Here is a 21,378-nt window from a genome sequence, read left to right on the forward strand (position 1 = left end):
TCAGAAAGGTACATATATAGCATCAATAGAATAGAAATCTATAAATGGGAGTAATAGTGTGTACCTCATAGGTTTGTGATAAGGATGAAATGAGTTCATACATACTGAGTACTTTCTGGCACCTACTTTTCAGTCTATGTTATTGATGGCTTTTATTGTCATTGCTTATTTAACTGTGGGTAGTACTTGCAAGTAAGTGCTGGTGGCCAAACTAGCAAACTTTTTCTGGCAAATCATTACTTTGACTGGATTAGCCAGAGTAACTAACTTACAAGAATGAGACTAAGACCTTGAAAGGTCTCAGGTATCTTGGGCAAGACTTTTATCAGTAATTTCTTATTTTCCTTTAAATCTTACCTTAAGTTTCATAATCTACCTTTAAGATGTCTCCCCTTTCTTTGTAATAAGTTTGTCTTCTTTTCTATGTGCTTTTTGACCATTTTGCCAAATTCTGAGACTAGAATGTACTCACAGCCCTCTTGTCAAGATAATAAAGAGTAGTCTTGCTCTGCTGTGAATGATTTCCATTCTGGGAGTTCCATGATGTCTTCAAGCCACTTCAGACCCTTTAATTATTTGATTATCTAAACATGGTACTTTCTTGCTCAAATAAAATCATTAGCATAGAAAAATTTTAAAAATCTTCAAGCACCACACCAATCTTGTATGGATATTTGGGGGAAGCTCCCATTTGTAGGGGAACAAACACATACATTTGGCATGTGGAGAAAGTAAGGAAGGGAGAGGGAAGAGGTGGTGTGAGCAAGTGTGTTCTTTTTGTGAATTTTTGTGTCAGATAAGCTTTAGAGGTCTTGGGCTACTTGATCGTTGTCAATCTTTCCATTAAGACAAAACTTAGAAGGTTGGGTTTCTCTGGTTTCTTGTGCATTATCTCTTCTCTTAAATTTTCTCTCTACTTAAAATCTTGCAGGACATTTAAGATACATGATGGGTTTGCTCCATGGGAAAAAGTTTATGAGGTTAGACTCTTGACCTGGTTAGGAAATGAAATAAACCAAAAAATAAGATTTTAGGTATCTGCCAGTCCCAAAGTATTGTGACTTCCTATTTCCTGGGGTTGGTAATAGAAATCTTTAAGGGAAGTAGAATCTGTTCATTTCTTATTTTGTTCGGGGTGAATAGTTTGGAACCATTCCCTCTGTGTGGGTCTCCAAATATTTTCAGTATTTAGCTGAGTCAGGTAGTTCCATGCAGTCTTCCCTATGGGCATATACCGCAGTTAACTATGCACAGAATAGACCAGAAGGCTTGTAGGAGTTGAGGCAGGTTCTTGGCTGATTGAGAAGAGATTCATTATCATTGTGGATGGAGACAAGAAAGCTGTTCCTCATTCCCGGTGTTTAACTGCTGACCTCTGACCATCACAATACTCTCCCTGACGCCCTCAAGCTGGCCTTGTTGTTTGTTGGGGGGAATGAGGCGTGTCAGAAAACTTTTAGTCTTGTCAGTGGATACTGTTGTAGTTCTTCCCTTTCCGGTTTGATGGCACTGGCTCTCAAAAGGCAGGACGGCGAGAACAAGTGATCCTCTCAGTATATTTGTCCCAGATCCTTCATATCTGCCATAATCACCTTAAGTGAGGTAGTCACCCTCCAACCCCAAATAAATTTTCCTCCAAACAGATATCTTATCTATTACAAAGACAGGGTTTTCTAAGATCTTTCTCCTGCTTAAAAGGCTACACAACATACTCTAGGAGCTGTCTGGCACACAGGGAGGGGAATTGCTGGCCAGACTCAACTGGCCTCTTGCATCTCTTGAAGTGAGAATTAATAAACAGAGCTGTATGACCCTTTGAAGGCACATTTGTAACGCATACCTTCTCAATGATGAAAAGACAGCAGTAACCCTAAGCTGATTCTTAGACTACTAAAAAAATAAATTAAAATTCAGAAGAAATTAAAAATTTTAATCAGCTATTTTAAAATGCCTTCCATTTTATTATGTGATTAACTAAATGGAACTTTGGCTATTTAAGTACACCTAAGTATTAAGACACTTAGTAGTCCAGTTTTAAAGTTTTGGAGATGAGAATATTTGGGGTTCTTTCACTGTACAAAAAATGGAAAAGTATCATTTGAGAGTTCATCTTTCATTAAAGTGCACGTTGTTAACTCAGGATAAGCTTAATAAAATTTCAGCACAGGATTTTGTGCACTGCTCCTGCTTGAAGGAGACTTTGGGACTGTTTAAGGAATTATCTGTCCACATCTATGAAACCTCAAAGCAGGTTCTTAAATGAAAAATTGAGCCACAAAGTGGGACTCTATTGTCTAGTCTTTGAGCCCTTATCTAAGGCATACCTTTTGCTTAAAGAGAAATTTGAAGATAATATGAGAATCATTATGAGAACAATCTTTAATGGAAAAAAAAAAAAGACCAAGAAAAATATCAGTTTGAGAAGGAGGATATTGAAGACCATAAAAGGCAGAAGTTCAAAATGGTTTTGAAAGCTTTTTACCTAAAAAGTTCATCTGTGATAAGTCAGTATCAATATCTAACATATCTTGAACACCTTGAGTAATGATCCAGTTCCTGCACTAAGTGTTGGGGATTCTCAAATGGGTAAGACAAGGGGCACCTGGGTGGCTCGGTCGGTTAAGCATCTGATTTCGGCTCAGGTCATGATCTTAGTCTGTCAGTTCGAGCCCCGTATCAGGCTCTGTGCTGACAGCTCAGAGCCTGCTTCAGATTCTGTGTCTCCCTCTCTCTCTGCCCCTCCCCTGCTCATGCTTTGTCTCTCTCTGTCTCAAAATAAATAAAAACATTAAAAAAAATTTAGATGGGTAAGACAGGATCCTAGAACTTAAGAGGGTGTCATTATGTTGTGGGGGAAACAGATAAACAACCACTAGAATGAAGCCTTCATTCGGAATCACGAGAGGTATGTGTTTCAAGTATGGGGACACACAGGAGAGGGACTATCAGCATGTTATTCCTGCAAGGGACATCCTGATTTTTCCATCTTGAGCTAGAAAACCAGAGTTAAGCATCTGGTTAATAGCATATGTGTATAATGTGGTAACAGTTACTTGTGCTTGTAGAACACATTATGCTTTTCAGAATGCGATTGTAGACATTGTGTTTTGAGGTCCCTCTACCCTGTGAACTAAATTATGTAAATGTATGGATAAAGAAGTGGTAACAGAGACGATAAGCAGCTTGAGTAAGAGTAAATAGCTACTGAGTGGTCCCATCCCTCCTAACTTAGAAGCCTGTTTTCAGAAAGGAAACAACCCTCTGGCAAAAGAAACAGCCCTTCACTTCTCAAAGCCTGTTTGGTAGTACACTAGCTATCTGGGATGTTATCTGTATTATGTAAAAGAAGGTTCCATTTTGGAATAAGTTAAATTCCTTCTCATTCTTTAGCTCTGAGCTCATAGGTCACTTCTTCAGGGGAGACTTCCCTGGGCTCTGGACTCCCCCCTGCTATGCATTCTCATAGAACCCTGCACTTCCCAAATTAGCACACAGCCCAGTTTGTAATTTGTAAAAGGAACCAGGTCTCTTTTGTTTTCCAGTATATGCTCAGCATTTAGTGTCTAACATGTAGTAGTCACTGAAGAAGTGTATGCAGAAGGAATGTCTTAATTTAAGATTTGTGTGTTATTTTCCTTTTTTTAGAATACCCAACATGCGAACAGCTTACCTGTGCCAGTGGAGCCTGCTATAACAGCAGTCAGAAATGTGATGGGAGAATTGACTGCCGAGACTCTTCTGATGAAAGCAATTGCAGTGAGTAATGTATGCAAGATGTGCAATGGTGTGCACAGTCATTTATGCTGGCCAATTCCACAGTCTCTTCCCGAATTTGTGTTCGGTGAATTCATGTTGGTAGCCTGAAGTCAGTATTTGGAAGTGGGAGTATTTGCACCATGGAAATTGGCAAACACTACGCATCAGGACCTTTTTGTTCCTGGAGAATTGGTTGTTAAACATTTACCAGCATGCTGCTGCATAATAAAAATCTCTTTTTAAACTTGAGACAGAATCTTCCTGTGAAATTAAATGGCTACAGTGGAATTGAACTTCTCTTTCTTCTTGCCCTCATTAACTTTGTGTCACAGCTCAGGAATGTTCACAACACGAGTTCCAGTGTGACATTGGGGTGTGCATCCCTCGTATCTATGTCTGTGACCATTACCCTGATTGCGAAGACGGCAGTGATGAACGTTCTTGTGGTACGGTGATTTCCTTATGCTGGGTCAGGTTGCTAGGAGTGTTGCTGTAGTTATTTTCTGACGAATGTACCACTCTTTTCAAACAAAAGGGTCACTATGTCTGATGGCAGATGGAGCCAGAAGATCACTTAGGCCTCATGGCATGAGTTTCAGCAGTGTAGTTAGACCTGGACTCTTTTATCTTCTAAGGATCTGTGTAGAGTTGAAGGATTGCTGATGGACAGTGTGCATTTTTCCCCCTTAGGCTACAAGGGTACAAGGTGTATTGTATCACTAGGCTCTCAAATTACCCATACCTCAGTAATGGGTCTGATAACCTTGATAGTTGAACACTTCGAAGGGAGAGGAAGTTCCCTTATAGCAGTGGTCCTAGCTCTCCTCTTTACTTTGAAATTCTTACCACATTGATATTGAAGGGACAGGAAAGTTTCAGTGTGGTGCAGGTGGCTTTTGTTGCCTCCACTTTTTAACTCTGTCCCTACTTTTTATTTTCCTTTTAATTGCCTATGAGGCACATCACCTCTCATGGTTGCCAACTGTGGACTAATTTTTTTTATGTAATTTTTTTAACATTTATTTATTTTTGAGAGAGAGAGAGAGAGAGAGAGAGAGAGAAAGAGAATGCGAGCAGGGAAGGGGCAGAGAGAGAAGGAGACACAGAATCTGAAGCAGGCTCCAAGATTTGAGCTGTCAGCACAGAGCCTGATGCAGGACTCGAACTCATGGATTGTGAGATCATGACCTGAGCCGAAGTTGGACACTAACTGACTGAACCACCCAGGCACTCTCACTCTGGACTCATTTTATTGGAATATGTAGTTTGAAGTCTCTGTGAGAGAGTTTTACTGATTTCACAAAATGAGGTGGCACCTTTTTGTGGTCATTTATGTACTAGAATGTTGTGATTTTTGTAACCACACTCATTTTGATTGATTGGCACCTATGCCTTGCTAAATTATTTTCAGTATCATCCTAACTTTTCTTTAAACATTTTTTTTGATGTTTATTCATTTTTGAGAGACAGAGAGCATGAGTGGAGGAGGGGCAGGGAGAGAAGGAGACACAGAATCCGAAGCAGGCTCTAGGCTCCAAGCTGTTCAGCACAGAGCCAGACGTGGGGCTCGAACCCACAAACTGTGAGATCATGACCTGAGCCGAAGTCGGACGGTTAACCAACTGAGCCACCAGGCGCCCCATCACCCTAACTTTTTATGAGCCATGCCTGACTTCCTTTCTGGCCCCTGGGCTTATTTCAGTGACTGTATTAAAGGGAATGTGACAACACAGAATGGGTGACTCAGAATCATTTGGTCTTAGATAGCAATTTTGGTGCTTGTGATAAAGTAAGGGCATGCTGGACGTTGACCTGTATGTAGCACTTTTATCAATCTGCATTCTTTGTTCTGTGTCAACCTATAGCATACTGCCTTGTAATTTTGAGAGACAGACTGGCATCTGAGTTCACATCCTTGACCCAAAGATGCTGTTATGTTTTCTCCCCTTCTTTTTTCCACTCTTCCCCCTGTTCTTTCCTGGTTGTTTTTGTTTTGTTTTGAGATACTTTAGAGACTAAATTGACATAGTCAGTTTCGTTTCAGTTTAGGCAGTGAGTTGAACTTCTTGATTTTTCCCAAGTGATTTGTGGCTTTGGAGTGCAACTGCTGTTTTCTTCCAGCCTACGAGACCTGCAGAGGCAACCAGTTCACTTGCCCCAATGGCTACTGCATTAGTCAAAATATGGTTTGTGATGGAGAGGATGACTGCAGAGATAATGGAGATGAAAATGGATGTGGTAAGGAGAAGAGATTCTTATTGGAAAGCATTTTCTTAAAGTGTTTTCCAGAACTTGTATTCCTACTCTCCTTGTTAGAAATTATCTGTGATAAGCAAGTCTCAGGATTGCCTGCATTTTAAGTAACTTAGTGGGTGGGGAAGAAGGAGGTGACTCCCCTGGCTTTTCTTAAAAAGACCCTGGACCCAATTATAGAATAAATTATGATTTCTTCCCTGTCATCATTAAAGCAGAATAGGTGGGGCAGTCTGTCCCTCTTCTTTAATATATGCTGACTTTTTTCTGTTTTCAAATTCGGATTTTCAACCACATAAGTCACTGACATCCAGTGGTAGAAGATAGGCAACGTGTGAGAGAAAGAGTTAGGGATTGGTAGTTGCAGGAGACTCTGCTACCCAGGGAATTGTTTCAAGATTCTTTGAGAAGGAAATTGACAATGATATTCACTGCCTTCACCAGCAGTACCTCCAACAGTTCAGAAGTTACTAACGCCCACAGCATAAAGCAAGTCCTGTACTGTTCCAGCCCCTGATATAGTAAGAGTGATGCTTGGGGAAGATCCATTGGTTTCAGTGTTCCAGGCAGCAGTCTTCCTGCAGTTTAGTTGTAGTTTTTCTTACATTGATGACATTTCACTAAAGAAAAAGAACAACCAAAAAAAGGACAGACAAAAACAAAATAAAAACTCAGGAAACTTGCTATTACCTTGATAACCCTAGTTCTATAATTCAGGATTTAAATTAACTGCATTTTCTTCTAGGGGTTATTAATCTAGTTTGTTTGATAATTCAGGTCCATGTGTCTTCTTACTCTTATAATCTGGCTGCCTACCTTAGAACAGAACTTGAATAATTCCATTTGCCACTTCTCATCTCAGTAAATGCCCAGTAGTACAGTTAGAAATACTAGTTTACTAAGAATACTTGTGGACTTCTCTTGTCCACCTGGTCTATATTCTCTATATTGATTAAAAAGAGTTGGCTCCCTCTCCCATGTGGCCTGTGTCTCTTTTATTCCACCCCCTGCAGAAAGCAGTACTCATCGTATTCGTGACTGTTACCCAGGCGAATGGGCTTGTCCAGAGTCTGGAAAATGCATCCCAGTTTTAAAGGTTTGTGATGGGACTTTAGATTGTCCAGGAGGAGAAGATGAAACCAATATTACCAAAGGACGATTTTGTGGTGAGTATGGAAATTTATCTGGGTAGTTTTCAGATAAAGACTGTTTTTGAGAGAGAGCACACATGAGTCGGGGAGGGAGAGGATGACAGAGGATCCAAAGTAGGGTCTGTGCTAACAGCAGAGAGTCCGATGTGGGGCTTGAACTCACGAACCACGAGATCGTGACCTGAGCCAAAGTAGGAAGCTTAACCCACTGAGCCACCCAGGCACCCCTCAGATAAAGAGGTTTCTGTTTTTCTATAATAGATTGCCAAATACAGAGAGTATTGGTGTTTGCATAACTATCCTGAAACTTACTGGATTAAACCAAGTAATATTTATTTCTCGTGGTCCTTTGGGTTGGCTAGGAAGTTTTGTGGCCTAGACCGGCTCATTGACACATCAAAGATGTTAAAATGAAAACCCAGTCTAGTCTTTTTCCACATGGTGATAGAAAAGGCAAACCCTAGCGAATGAGCTCTTTAAACCTCTTCTTAGGTCATGTTTGCTAAATTTGTTATTGGCCAAAGCAGGTCATCTGGCCAAGCTTAGATTCAATGGATTGATGAAACAAACTCCATCTCTTAATGGGAGGAGCTTCAAAATATTTGTGGTGTTTTTTCTTTCACCCAAGCAGAATGGTTTTAATGGCAATTTTGATGATTCTAAAGGTGTTCTGGGGATTTTATTCTCTGGCTTATACTTATGGAGAAGTCTTATCTGGCTATATTGGAAAAAAAAAAAAGAACCTTCTGGTTTCTGGGATATATACCTTACTTTAGTTTTTCTTTTTTCCTATCTATCTATCTATCTATCTATCTATCTATCTATCTATCTATCTATTTACTGAGTGGAGGAGGGAGAGACAGAGAGAAAGAGAGAGAGGGAGAGAGATACACACAAAATTCGAAGCAGGCTGACAGCTCAGAGCCTGATGCGGGGCTCAAACCCATGAACCATGAGATCATGACCTTAGCCAAAATGCTTAACCTGAGTCAGACTCTTAACTGATTGAGCCACCCAGGCACCCCAGTTTTTCTTTTTTTTCTAAATGGTTGTAGAATATCCCCCCACCGTCAATCCATCAACTGTATGGACAATTGAGTGTCCTATATGGGAATACAATTTATGACCTGTAGTCTATAAATTATCTAGTAGTTGTTTAGAAGTAGCCATGGTTAACATGTTTCATGTTGCCAATCCAGTCACTTGGGAATTCTTGACTTTTTTCTACTATGTAAACAAAAAGATAGGCTTATGAGTTGATTTTTCCATAAACCGCCTTTAAGATGACTTGACTTGCATGTAGTTATAACTTTAAAAGGATTTATTTTTAGTGTACAAAAATCCTTTGTATACACTAATCTTAGCTCTTAAAAAAATAAAAGGATTTATTTTTTTAAAAATAGGATTGAGCTTTTATTGCATAAAATTGCAGGAAGGCTTGAATGGTAATAATTTCTGTGTCTCTACTACATGCTTAATTAACTTTTAGGTTTGATAAAGGAAGCTTTTACTTTATAGGTAAATCAGTCTTGTCCAGAGTTCACTATTTATTTAACAAAGTGTTTTTCTCTGTTTAGATGTGAATTTGTGTTTTATATTGAGCTGTGAGTACCGATGCCACCCGTCACCAAAAGGAGGGATATGTCATTGTCCCCTAGGTTTTATCGTTGACCAAAATAACACCCGCACCTGTGTTGGTAAGTGACAGGTGGGAGTGCCTTGTGTTTCATCACAAGTGCAACGCTGCGACACTGATGTGTTATGTGATCTCTGACATCAAGGTGTTTATGCTTGTGGATAGGAGTGACTATCTTTATAACAAAGACCAACACAGTCCCCATAGAAAACCTGGACAATAGGAAGTTTTAAGTCTGAGAAACTTGTGAAATGCACAAGGCAAAAGAGTGGTTCTTTTGAGTGGGTTGACTAGCTACATGGATACTTGTCCACAACATAATGAAGGAAGAAATCTTTTCGTGTTTTTTAGTATTTGGAAGCAGGGTTGGTGTGGCCACACTGGTTGTTTAATATGGTATTACATGCATGTGGATGTATTACCACATGGCTTCTTCTCACCCCTGGCCTCTTCTCCAGGATGCTCATACCTCTTCAGGACCCAGCAACTAAAGAGTGGTCACGTAACACAGATCATCAGCTCTCTGCTCCACTGGCCACGGTGGCCAGTCAGTACCCATGCCATGCTTGTTGTTAATCCTATTGATTTCACCTGTGTTTGAAGATTCTTGAAACTTGGTTCAAGAGTAGACACGGTCATTTTGCTTCATTTGGCTGGCATTGAAGTAGATGCTGGTGCACCAGATACTTCTCACATCTCTCTTATCTGAATTGTAACAGTGATTTTTCCCACTAGGAAATTTTTGAGTGTGATGTGAGCCAGCTTTGCATCCTTCTGAGATTAGGATGGGGTCTGATGATAGGAAAATTACTATGGCCAAGTAACATCAATTTAGTTTTTGTAGGATTTAAACAGTGATTTTTAATGCTCTGATTTCTTTCCTTCTTTCTGATTTTTGATACACAAACAACAAACGTATTAGCAGAAAGTGTCCATAGGGGTTTTTATTTATTTATTTTTAATGTTTATTGTTTATTTTTGAGAGAGAGAGAGACAGGTGCAAGCAGGGGAGGGACAGGGAGAGAGGGAGACGCAGAATCTGAAGCAGGCTCCAGGCTCTGAGCTTTTAGTACAGAGCTCGATGTGGGGCTTGACCCCATGAACAGTGAGATCATGACCTGAGCCAAAGTCAGATGCTTAACTGACTGAACCACCCAGATGCCCCAGGTTTTTTTTTTTTTTAACTTTGTTTTTACTGTTGTTGGCAAAAGGGCATCTGGAAGGTAACTGTAATGATTCATTAAAATTAAGTTTGGCAGGGGCGCCTGGGTGGCGCAGTCGGTTAAGCGTCCGACTTCAGCCAGGTCACGATCTTGCGGTGCGTGAGTTCGAGCCCCGCATCAGGCTCTGGGCTGATGGCTCGGAGCCTGGAGCCTGTTTCCGATTCTGTGTCTCCGTCTCTCTCTGCCCCTCCCCCGTTCATGCTCTGTCTCTCTCTGTCCCAAAAATAAATAAACGTTGAAAAAAAAAAATTAAAATTAAGTTTGGCAGTCATCTATGGATCTCCAAAAGATAGATAATTCAGATTTTTCCTAGGATATTTGTGTTCTTTTGATATTCCTTCCAAATAGGGGGTTCTTCAGGGTTTTCTGAATAAAAACAGACATGGCATATGTAAGACATACTTTTACAAAAGTGCTTCTCCTGAAATAATTTCCAAAATATTAATATAATTTGGCCAAAAATACTGAATTTGGGTAAAAGTAATGAAGTTATTTAGTCTTTAGTCTCAGCTCATGGCTTCCAATTTGGTTATACTATATCAAATATGGTTGATCTTAATAACTGTTCACAGCCAGAAAAAAATTTAATGCCACAAATTAACTCTGGTTTACAAATTTAACTTGAAACTTTTGAGAAAGTCTATTCCTCAGTGTTATTGAGAACCATAATGGGACTCACTTATGTGTCATATGCCAAAGAAAAATAAGATTTTTATATCCGCTAAGCAATCCAATTAAGGTGGTCCTTGTGGTGTTCAAAGGAGGCAATTTTAGGTTTCTAATGTTGGGACCATGCCCCAAAGTTTGCCCATGATCTGATTGTTCCCCTGAAGTAACAGTATAGTTACTTGTTGAATATAAGACATGTCACAAGACAAGACATGCATATAAGATAAGACGTGCTTTACACAAATCACTTCAAGAGATTCTGAAGACTCAGAGACAACTCAAAATTATTTAAGGAAGCCCCTAAATTTCTAATCATTTGAAAATATTCTATAAAAAAAGATGATGATCTGCAACGGGCATTAAATGAAATCAGGACACTTTTTGTGTTTTATTATTACAATCATCATCATCACCACCACCATCATCAGATTGGGGATGCAGTCAAGTAATTAAAAAATACCGGTCACTTGAGTGTTCTCAACTGTTAGGTGGTTTTCTGAGCCCCTGCTTGTGCTGCCTGGCTTCATTGTGAAGGCAGCGTCCCCTTTTCCTCAGAGTGCTGTTCATCTGTGGGTGTGAGGCTGCTCCTTTTGTCTTTGGCAAATGTCAGGGTCTACCCCCCCTACCCCCCGCCCCACCCCGCCACTTATTGCCACCCACCTGCCAATTCGATTTCTAGTCTTTTTAGTTCTCTAGGCATTTCTCCTTTCTCTTAGTAGAAAAGGAATTCCAATAGAAATACCAGAAGCCACATTCTCAGTATTCCATCAGCTTCTCTCTTTTTTCTTCTCTCACTCCCCGAAGAGGGGACTGAGGCGGCTGCTGAGCTGCGTTGCATTTGGAACTTGATAGGCCGTGAAGTCTATTCAGTAAAAGTGATTGCTCTTTCAGAATCCTTGGCTTAGTTTTGTGACGCCCTACAACCTGTTCTTAGACATTGTTTTTTTGCATCCTAGAGTCTAGATAGCACATTTTCCAACACTTTTCCCCCCAGTATCTAAGTCTATGATGAGCTTTGGGTTCTATTTTCAAGTGTCTAGGGCTACTTGTCAGAGGTCTGGGCCACTTTGTTTTGGAGTCTGAAATAAATGAAAACTGTCATAATGAGTTTTTAAAAATACATTTAACCTATTAGTGAATGTAATACAGAAAATGCCAATGTTCTGCTGTGGCATAAGATAATTTCAGGGTTTCTAAAACTCACCCAGTTCCTAGCACACTGGAAGTCGTTGATCTAATACTACGGCACTAGTTTCAACTTACATGATGAACATCTTTTTTTTAATCCCTGCAGTGTGTGCCTGGGACTTTAGTACAGATGACTTCATTTGGAGATAAACTCAAAAGTCTGCAGTTGGGGGCCTTTGTGATTGTTAGGTCCCGTGCCACCTGTAGAGACCTTTTCTGTGATCTCTGTTTTTCAAAGATGTGTTCTTTGAAGCTGGGTTAACATTTATTTCACAGACTGTGTTTTGCTCTCTTTGTAAAGAGAACACATTAGTTTTGATACGTGACATTACGAAACCAGTTACACTTGTTTCAGCAGGGCTTTTAGGAAAATTCTTTTGGTTTGCTCTTTCAAGCATTTCAACTCAATAAACACTCTCTGTATGACTGTGACCCTGCATGGCTGGCTCATTACAGAGGCTTCAGGTGTTGGAAACCTATGCAACATCTATCATCTTAGACATGGCTCCCCAGTGAATGCCTCAGTGGTAATCAAGAATAAAATTGAATAATCCTGACAAGTAATCTTGTGGACTTCTACCATTCATCTGCCCCTGGTAGTCTTGACCTGGCTGTGGAGCCTCCGAGGCGTGCTGAAGCAGTTTACCAGGGTTATTGTTTCTGATTGACAGGACATGCTGTTTGTTGACAGAATGACATCATGGTACGGAGTTAGGGCAGGGAGGTCATTCAGCATGGTGGGATTTCAGACAACCTGACGGATCAGAGGGTGTCCAAGGGGGTCTAAGCTAAAAAGGGGTTTTTGAATTATTTTCAAAGCAGTATCTGTTGGTATGAGGTGACAAAGAATAAAAAGGAAAGAAAAATAGGTAAAGGTAATGGCGTGGGAGGTGGCATTATAAAGCAGTGTGTTAGGGTTTCAGACAGTTTGCACTACTTTTCTATTCTCATGAAAAGCCTCAAGTCTACTTTAATTTTTCTTATTTTCACTTTGGCTGATGACGTGTAGTAATTATCCTTCCTTTTTCTCCATAATGTAGACTGTAATCTTATTCATTCATTAAAAGTGACAGTGATTTTATACACTCATTCAACCTTTAAAGTACTTGTAGCCCAGGTGATAGGAAGGGCATTTGCACCCGAGAATTCTTAGTTATGACTTCTTCACCTTTGGTTTTCTTCTGTTTGACATCAGAACTCCTGTTCCCGGGGTGACTGCAGGCCCTTAAGACATATTCTCATCGGTCTTGCATTCAAAATGAGGTCATGACATTCTGGGAATTTGAGGGCGAATATCCTGTACTTTCATTTCTACTGAGGTGAAGCCTCAGGTGGTGCTTTCTCAGGGCTGAGGTGAGGGCACACAAGAGATAAGTCATGAAAGGCCTTTTATTTATACATACATGCCTTTTACCTTGTCATGTCCAAATTGGATTAATGTTTTCCTTTGGTTAGTCACAGTCCTTGGAAAGGGCCATGTAGGCCCATGTTGTTGTAGTTGATCTTGAGGGAAAACTGGAAACTTCGGCTTGATCCCAGCGCTTTCTTGAGCTTTGTAGTTGGGGAGTTGTGAGATAGAGGGCCACGCAGCAAGTATAGTAGAACCTAATTCACAACTGTGACATTTGTTGCAAATGTAATCGGGTCCTAGAAATGTGGAGAATTCTAGACCCTAGGGTACAATGCTTTGAGAAATTATAATTTACTGAGAACCTGTTGGTATAGGATGTGGTAGTCTTTCTCCCAGGTGAAGAGAGCAGGGTGAAAGAGACTGAAGAGTGGATGTGAACTTGGAGGGTCAAATGAAATATTTGGCAACAATCTACTAAGGATAGGCTACAATTTCTGTAGCCCTTAAGCTGTACAATCTTTGAGAAAGACTCGTTATATTTTATGTTGTTCCATCTGCTTCTCCCCCCCCCCCATACTGTATTGTTTATATGTCAGTTTTAGAAAGTAGAACTAGGACAATGGTGACAGTAAACCCTACTCAGTCATGTAATGGACTTCCAATGAACACTTATTAAATGAATGAATGAATAAGAAGTTAATGAATAAGTAGAAGAGAAGATATTTTAAAAATGTCTTAAAAATGATTTAAATTTAATTTTTGTTATAATTTTTTTTCCAACTTTTTTTTTTTTTTTTTTTTTTTGGGACAGAGAGAGACAGAGCATGAATGGGGGAGGGGCAGAGAGAGAGGGAGACACAGAATCCAAAACAAGCTGCAGGCTCCGAGCCATCAGCCCAGAGCCTGACGCGGGGCTCGAACTCACGGACCGCGAGATTGTGACTTGGCTGAAGTCGGACGCTTAACCGACTGCCCAGGCGCCCTGTTATAATTTTTGATGTCAGAGGAAAGGCAGCTGGGCAAATGAATCTTTCCAAATACTTTATTGCAGTTACAGTTTTGTAACTTCTTGATGGGATAGATATAGGGCAGGTCTTATTTTATTCTGATGTAGCACTGTCCAATAGAACTTTCTGCAATGGTGGAAATGTGCTATATCTACTTTCACGTAAGGTAACCCTTGATCATATGTAGCTGTTGATCACTTGAAATGTGGCAAGTAAGACTAAGAAAATAATTATTAATTTTATTTCATTTTATTTATTTTATTTTAAAATGTTTATTCATTTTGAGAGAGAAAGAGAGAGAGCAGAGAGGGAGGGGCAGAGAGAGAATCCCAAGCAGGCTCTGTGCTGGCAAGGTGCAAGCCATGAGATCATGACCTGAGCCGAAATCAAAAGTCACATGCTTAACCAGTTGAGCCATCCAGGCGACCCAATTTTCATTTTAATTAATCGAAATATAAATTTAGGAAGCCACGGTGGGCTAGTGGCTGCTATATGGGAAAACACAGTTTTGAAGGGAAGAAATTCAGATATTTTGTAAATCAACATTAAAAAATGAAATGCAATATCACAAGGCTATGAATCTAAGCAGTGCTGTGCATCCTTTGTAAAATTATCCTTTGTGCAGATTAAAAAAAAACTGTTTAAATCATCTTAGATTTTCCATAATATGAAGATGCCTGTTCTGAATTCCTATTTTTTATTGTATGCCTAGAATCTGGGCTACCTCCAGAGGGGACTTATTTAGATATGGGCATCACCACATTCCTATATGGCCCGTCCAAGACTTTTGTCAGAGTGTGCTCAAAAAATGCTGGTAAACATGGTTATAAATATTTATTTCCCATGTGGCAGATTTTGATGATTGCCAGATATGGGGAATTTGTGACCAGATGTGTGAAGACCGAACTGGCCATCACCAGTGCCACTGCGCAGAAGGGTATGTCTTGGAGCATCAGCAACATTGCAAAGCTAATACTTCCTGTGAGTAAATTAAGTACGCTTGCCATATCTTGGAACCGGAAACAGGAAATATCCTCCTTCCATAGCAGATGACAAAAGAAATATCAGCATTTATGTGGATAGCAGGGTTTTTTCATCACAAATTAGGAGTGGGCACTGCTGCCAGAAGAACGGGTCCACGTAAATTTTATACTTTGTTTCTTAGGGACCAATTTGTGGATTAATTATGACCATTATTCATATAGTTTTTTAATTGGTTGCTTGTCCACTTTGAGTCTGAGCTTTTGTGTCATCCACAACATTTAGTTGTGGTATGTTACTTGTACATTTAAATTTTAATTTACCTACCGCAAATGTGGGTGACTAGTATCTATAGAAATAATTTTGGTGTTGTTTATGAAACATTTAGGGGTGGTTCCAAATGGACCTATGAAACTTGGGTTGGAATTTTGGGGAATGCCCTCATTCTGGATGTTTGGTTGGAATCAATCTAAGAGTACTGTAGTATAGAAAATTTATGGGGAAAATCTGTTAAAAAAAAAGAAAAGGTATTCCCCCTCCTCCATTTATCATGACATTTTGTCATTGAATCATGCATTTCTGGGATAGAAGATCTTGACTTTGTTTCTTTTCGCCAATGTTTTTTTTACATATTATTTTGAAGTTCCTTTGGCCTGACATTTATCTGCTCACATAATTGATCAATTGCCCATTTCCAAGTTATTTTCCTGTACAAAATCTGACTTGCTGTGTAATAGCTTTTTGGTACAGCTGATTTTTTAACAATTAAATGTAGTTATTTTTAAATGGATAATAAATTCATATGTTCAAAAACTGTAATCTATAAAAATGTCTTTCTCCATCTCTGTTTCTCTCTGCCCAGTTTCCACTTCCCTTATCCCATGGATATCATTGTTTATTTCAATTCTAGTGATTGTTAAATACATAAATAAGACTGTACAAGTATAAGTATTTAATTCTATTTTTCTATACACACGGTTGTGCATTGATATGTATCAACACAGAGAACTTTTCTTCACTTTTTTTATGTTAGCATAATAGTCCATTTTTTTGATGTATATTATTTATTTAGCTATTTCCCTACTAATGGACTTTTATATCATTTTTTATCCTTTGCATTTTTGATCCTTTAGCCATTGCAGACAAGACTGTGAGGAAAATCTTGATACTCATATGTCATTTTGCAAGCCTGTGAGTTTGTAGGTAAAGCAGATTTGGATCATCATTGCCATATTTTTAACAGTGATTTCCCAGTAATCCTTAAAATATGTTCTGTGCTTTACATAATCTGAAGTTGCACATGGGGTAAGGTGCCCATATCACAGAGGATTCTTGAAAATACCTGATGTATTCCCCTCAGTGTCCTTGAAAGCACATTGGACTAGCAGTCAGGACACTTGAATTCTTGGTAGACTCTGTTCCTAACTTACTTTGATTTTGAACACTTCATCAAACATCTTTTGCCTCCATTTGCTTATCTGTAAACTGGGTAGAATGACACCCATATGCCTGCCTCAGAAGTGTATTTTAAAATCAAATAAGATGACATAGAAGAAGTATTTGAAAAGGCAGGAAGCCTATCAGTTGTAAGTTCTTCTGAGAGAGTGATATGCATATGTTTGTTCACTTAAAGGTGTGATAATACCTTCCTTCTTCACATTTAGCTGAGCAGCCCTTCGTTATTTTCTCCAATGGTCGGGATTTGCTAATTGGTGATATTCATGGAAGGAACTTTTCCATGCTGGTAGAGTCTCAAAATCATGGAGTGGCTGTGGGTGTGGATTTTCACTATCACCTACACAGAGTCTTTTGGACTGACACTGTGCAAGATAAGGTAAATAGAAATTTCAGGAGTGTAGCTTGGGAGTTGATAGAACCCCAAGCACAAAGTGTTGATAGCTTTCATTTTTGGGGGAGTGAAGGGGAAAGTTCTTTTGTTTTCTAACAAAAAAGGCCCTTGAGATATTTTATGTTAATCAGCACCTTTTCCATGCTATACTATTACATGTGACCTATTAAACAAAGCAGTCTATTATATGGATTAGCCTTGAGCAACTTTTAATTTTATTCGAAATGGAGTCCAAAAGCCTAATTAAAAGAAATAGTAGACATTCTTTCAAAACTGGACAGATATTTGGTAGTAATTTTTGAAACTTGATCATTTAAAATGTAAAAACTACTCTGCTGCTTTGGATGATAAAAATCAGATTTTACCTGCATCTTCTAAATGGAACTGTAATGGAAGATTCGGTACCAAATAGTGACAACATTTTGTTTAACAGCCAAAATTTCATTATGCTGTCTTATTTGGAAAGTGTGACAGATTTAATTTCAACAATGAGTGATGCAATAGAGATTTTTAAAACAAACTTTAGAGGCTTCTAAAGAGTTATGGAATTTTATTTCTTCCTGTCACATTTTCTGTACTATTAGTAAAATTTTAATACAATTATGTGATGACTTTTGCATAAAAATTCTAAAAAATGAGAATTTGGATTATTAACAATACTGATTTGCTTACAGCTAAAAATTAAAACAAACCATCACCACCTCCTCCACAAAAAAAGCCACATTCTTTAATGAAACTTTTGATAGTTACCAAGAATTAGAAATGGAGGATTTAAAAAAATCCAACTTTTTATATTTGCCTTACATATACTTTGAAATAATCTTTTTCTCCCTAGGGACCCATTATATAAAATATTTTAGCAAGTCTCAGTGAATTTTTTTTAAGTCCAGCTGACTGATTGGTACAGCATAGATGATAAATATACTGAATGAATATAGGAAAACAGTGCCCACAGCTTAAGACATGTAATTTTGTTTTTTCTTTCTTTTAGGTTTTTTCAGTTGACATTAATGGCTTAAATATCCAAGAAGTTGTTTCTCTTGATGATCCAGAGAATCTGGCCGTAGACTGGATTAATAATAAACTTTATTTAGTAGAGACCAAGGTCAACCGCATAGATATGGTAAATATAGACGGAAGCCACCGGATCACACTCATAACTGAAAACTTGGGGCATCCTAGAGGAATTGCTGTGGACCCAACTGTTGGGTAAGAGATGTGGAAACATACTGATTTTAGTATTTTTGGAGCTTTATCTCTCCTCTTATACATAAAACATCCATTGGATTAATTAAAGGTTAATTCTGATTTCTTGTAGGCTCCAAAACCCATGCTTATTTTATGTCTCCACTCATAGAAGCTTTAAAGGAGTACCTCTACTGGTGTACTAAGAATATATGATTTTTTAGGGATATGAATTTTATTTTTAGTGTTCGCCACATTTGCCTGCTGAGAGAATAGACTCTGTTCTGACTCAATCTAATAATGTTGTTACAACTAGATGTTGCTTTTGATTCACCATGATCAAGATGATCATTGTAACATGAATTAGCTGTAGTTTTTTAAAGAGGGGAAAGAAGATCAGAGCTATTCTTTTGGCAATTGTTACAAACTGGGATTGAGATGACAATGGTAATACCTAATTACAAGTTGTTTGATGTACGACATGCCATCAAGATTGGTAATGCTTACTTGTCTGCAGGTGTAAATTCAAATTTTCCTTGTGTCCACATTTGAAAACAGTTATAGGAGACTTAGCTTTCTCCCAAATTCTCAAAGTTGGATCTTAGCACACTTGGGGGTGCCTGGGTGGCTCAGTCGGTTAAGCGTGTGATTTCGGCTCAGGTCATGATCTTGAAGTTCGTGAGTTCGAGCCCTGCGTCGCGCTCTGTGCTGACAGCTTGGAGCTTGGAGCCTGGAGCCTGCTCACACTCTGTCTCTCCCTTTTTCTCAAAAATAAACATTAAAAAAAAAAAATTAGAAGGCTTGTCTGAACTTTGGGCTACTGAAAGGTTGCTGAATGATGATTATTCATTTGTACTTCATGACATGAATTTTTAGGCTGCCCTATTAGTGCATTTTAATAGTTGCTATTTGGAGTTGTTGACTCTCCTGATTGTCCCTCGTAGTCTCTGATTTTTTTCTTTTGTTGTTTTATACTCCCATGATTCTCTAATCAGCTGGAGAAAATTTCCATTGATCCAAACAACCTAAAAACATATTTTCCAGAGAAACTTGTAAAATAACTGTCATCTTTTGTTTTTCTTTTGTAGTTATTTATTTTTCTCAGATTGGGAGAGCCTTTCTGGGGAACCTAAGGTGGAAAGGGCTTTCATGGATGGCACCAACCGGAAAGACCTGGTAAAAACAAAACTGGGATGGCCTGCTGGGATAACCCTGGATATAGTATCAAAGCGTGTTTACTGGGTAGACTGCCGGTTTGATTACATTGAGACTGTAACTTATGATGGAATTCAAAGGTAAGAAGTATTTTTTATAGCTTCATAAGTTTGGGAAAAAAGTATATACATATAAATATAAATATTTATAAATAGTATATATATAAATTTATGGAGAAGGGTACAGCAGGACCAGGATTAAAATACCTTAATTAAAATTAAATTACTGGGTGGCTCAGTTGTTGCAGCATCTGACTTTGGCTTAGGTCATGATCTCATGGTTGGTGAGTTCAAGTCCCCCATGGGGTGAGCTTGAGCTCTGCTTTGGGTGAGCCCTGCTTCTCTCCCTCCCTCTCTCTCTCTGCCCCTTGCTCACTTGTGCTCCCCCCTCTCAAAAAAATACGGACTTTGTGGGTTCAATATCTTGAATAACTTTTGTGTTGACATTTGCATGAAGCGACAAGGTTTTGTTTTTGGATTGTTAACTTTTCTTGTGTTCCATGTTAATACTCATTATTGCGTAGAGCATTTGTTCTTTGATTTCTCCTCTCCAACCTTTCCCCCACTCTCAGATGGAACACATTATTTTCATTAACTCCTGAGTCCATTTATTTCTCTGGGTCCCTTATGGTTTGTTTCCAAAGAACACTTTATCGTTTAGCTTTCTAACTTTCCCCCAGTGAATAAGTGTGTTTTATTATTTATTTAGCATAATCTGGTGGGAATTAATTGGATTTTACTCTGCCCTTATGTATTTCAAATTTCAAAGAGAAATTCTGACTTGCTTTTCACCTGATGTACTTCAAAGATACTTAAGAATATTTGAGCATAAACTATAGCATACGTTTTTTGCATTTTTAAATGTTATTTTATTATTTTTTAGATTTTATTTTTTTTTAAATTTACATCCAAATTAGTTAGCATATAGTGGAACAATTATTTCAGGAATAGATTCCTTAATGCCCCTTACACAACCTCTCCAGTAGTAACCCTCTGTTCTCCAAAATATGACAAAGTTTTTATTTCATCTTTTTAGTCTGATTACAGTTAACTGTATTAGTTAAATTGTTAACTGTTTTAGTTTCTCTCTTTTTCATATTTTCAAAAATTGGTTAAACCACAGTCTTTAAATTTGACTAGCAAAAACTACTCTGTGGATTCAGCAAATAAACTGCCCAATTTAATTTTCCAAATGATTTGATTTTATTTTTTTCTTAATGGAAGGAATATTATATTTTTTCTTCTTTATATTTTAAGGGTGGTATCACAGTTTACCACTAGATTTCAGATTCTTAAAACAATCTCTACTTGATGAAATGAAGTGATTGGATATTAAGACTGTGACTTCTTATCACTGAAACTGGTTCCCATAATGAGAATATGAATCACTTTAACGTAAAATATCAATCAACCCAGTAAGTCATACAAAAACAATTGAGAAATTGCCTAAATTTTTTTCTCTTTCACAGGTGTTTTGACATTATATTAGATAGCCTAACTATTTTTATGCTAAGGTTCAAGTAAAACATAAAACCTAAAAAAACCAATGTAGTTTCAGAAATATTTGAGTGCTTTGCTGGCTGTGAAGCAACATCAAAGAGCTATATTAAAGCTCATGAGTACAGCTGAAATCATAAAGTCACTGCCTTTTGCTGTGCCAGCAGGTGGCATTCAGGGTTCTGGAATTTGCTAAATGAAAAAGAAAAACCATTCTCTAATCTTAATGTGCCATGTCATTATTGAGTGTTTTAAAGTGTGTGCTTACTTGCCCCCTTAGGTTTCTTTGTTTTTGTTTTTTGCTTTTTGGTTTTTTTTTTTTTTTTTTTTACATTTTGGTGTGAAACCTTAGCATCTTCAGTTCTTAGAGTTCTATAGTGCATTTTTGCTTTCAGGGCTCTTAAGATTTTTCTTGAAG

The 21,378-nt window shown here is 38.3% G+C and overlaps 1 protein-coding gene across 1 annotated transcript in view; it reads left to right on the forward strand.

Moving 5' to 3' along the window:
- Positions 1 to 21,378, forward strand: part of LRP2 (LDL receptor related protein 2) — a 198,290-nt gene that overhangs the window by 56,401 nt on the left and 120,511 nt on the right. Inside the window, exons 5-13 of the mRNA XM_047084739.1 lie at positions 3,646 to 3,756; positions 4,089 to 4,202; positions 5,878 to 5,994; positions 7,023 to 7,175; positions 8,738 to 8,857; positions 15,087 to 15,215; positions 16,880 to 17,049; positions 18,056 to 18,273; positions 19,338 to 19,544. Coding sequence (XP_046940695.1) covers positions 3,646 to 3,756; positions 4,089 to 4,202; positions 5,878 to 5,994; positions 7,023 to 7,175; positions 8,738 to 8,857; positions 15,087 to 15,215; positions 16,880 to 17,049; positions 18,056 to 18,273; positions 19,338 to 19,544 — 1,339 coding nt within the window. The remainder of the gene's footprint in view (positions 1 to 3,645; positions 3,757 to 4,088; positions 4,203 to 5,877; positions 5,995 to 7,022; positions 7,176 to 8,737; positions 8,858 to 15,086; positions 15,216 to 16,879; positions 17,050 to 18,055; positions 18,274 to 19,337; positions 19,545 to 21,378) is intronic.

This window comes from Lynx rufus, unplaced genomic scaffold (genome assembly GCF_022079265.1).
Source record: "Lynx rufus isolate CCGP_SWC_20201006 ecotype Redwood Valley unplaced genomic scaffold, mLynRuf1.p SCAF_2, whole genome shotgun sequence".
In the NCBI taxonomy this organism is placed as follows: domain Eukaryota; kingdom Metazoa; phylum Chordata; class Mammalia; order Carnivora; family Felidae; genus Lynx; species Lynx rufus.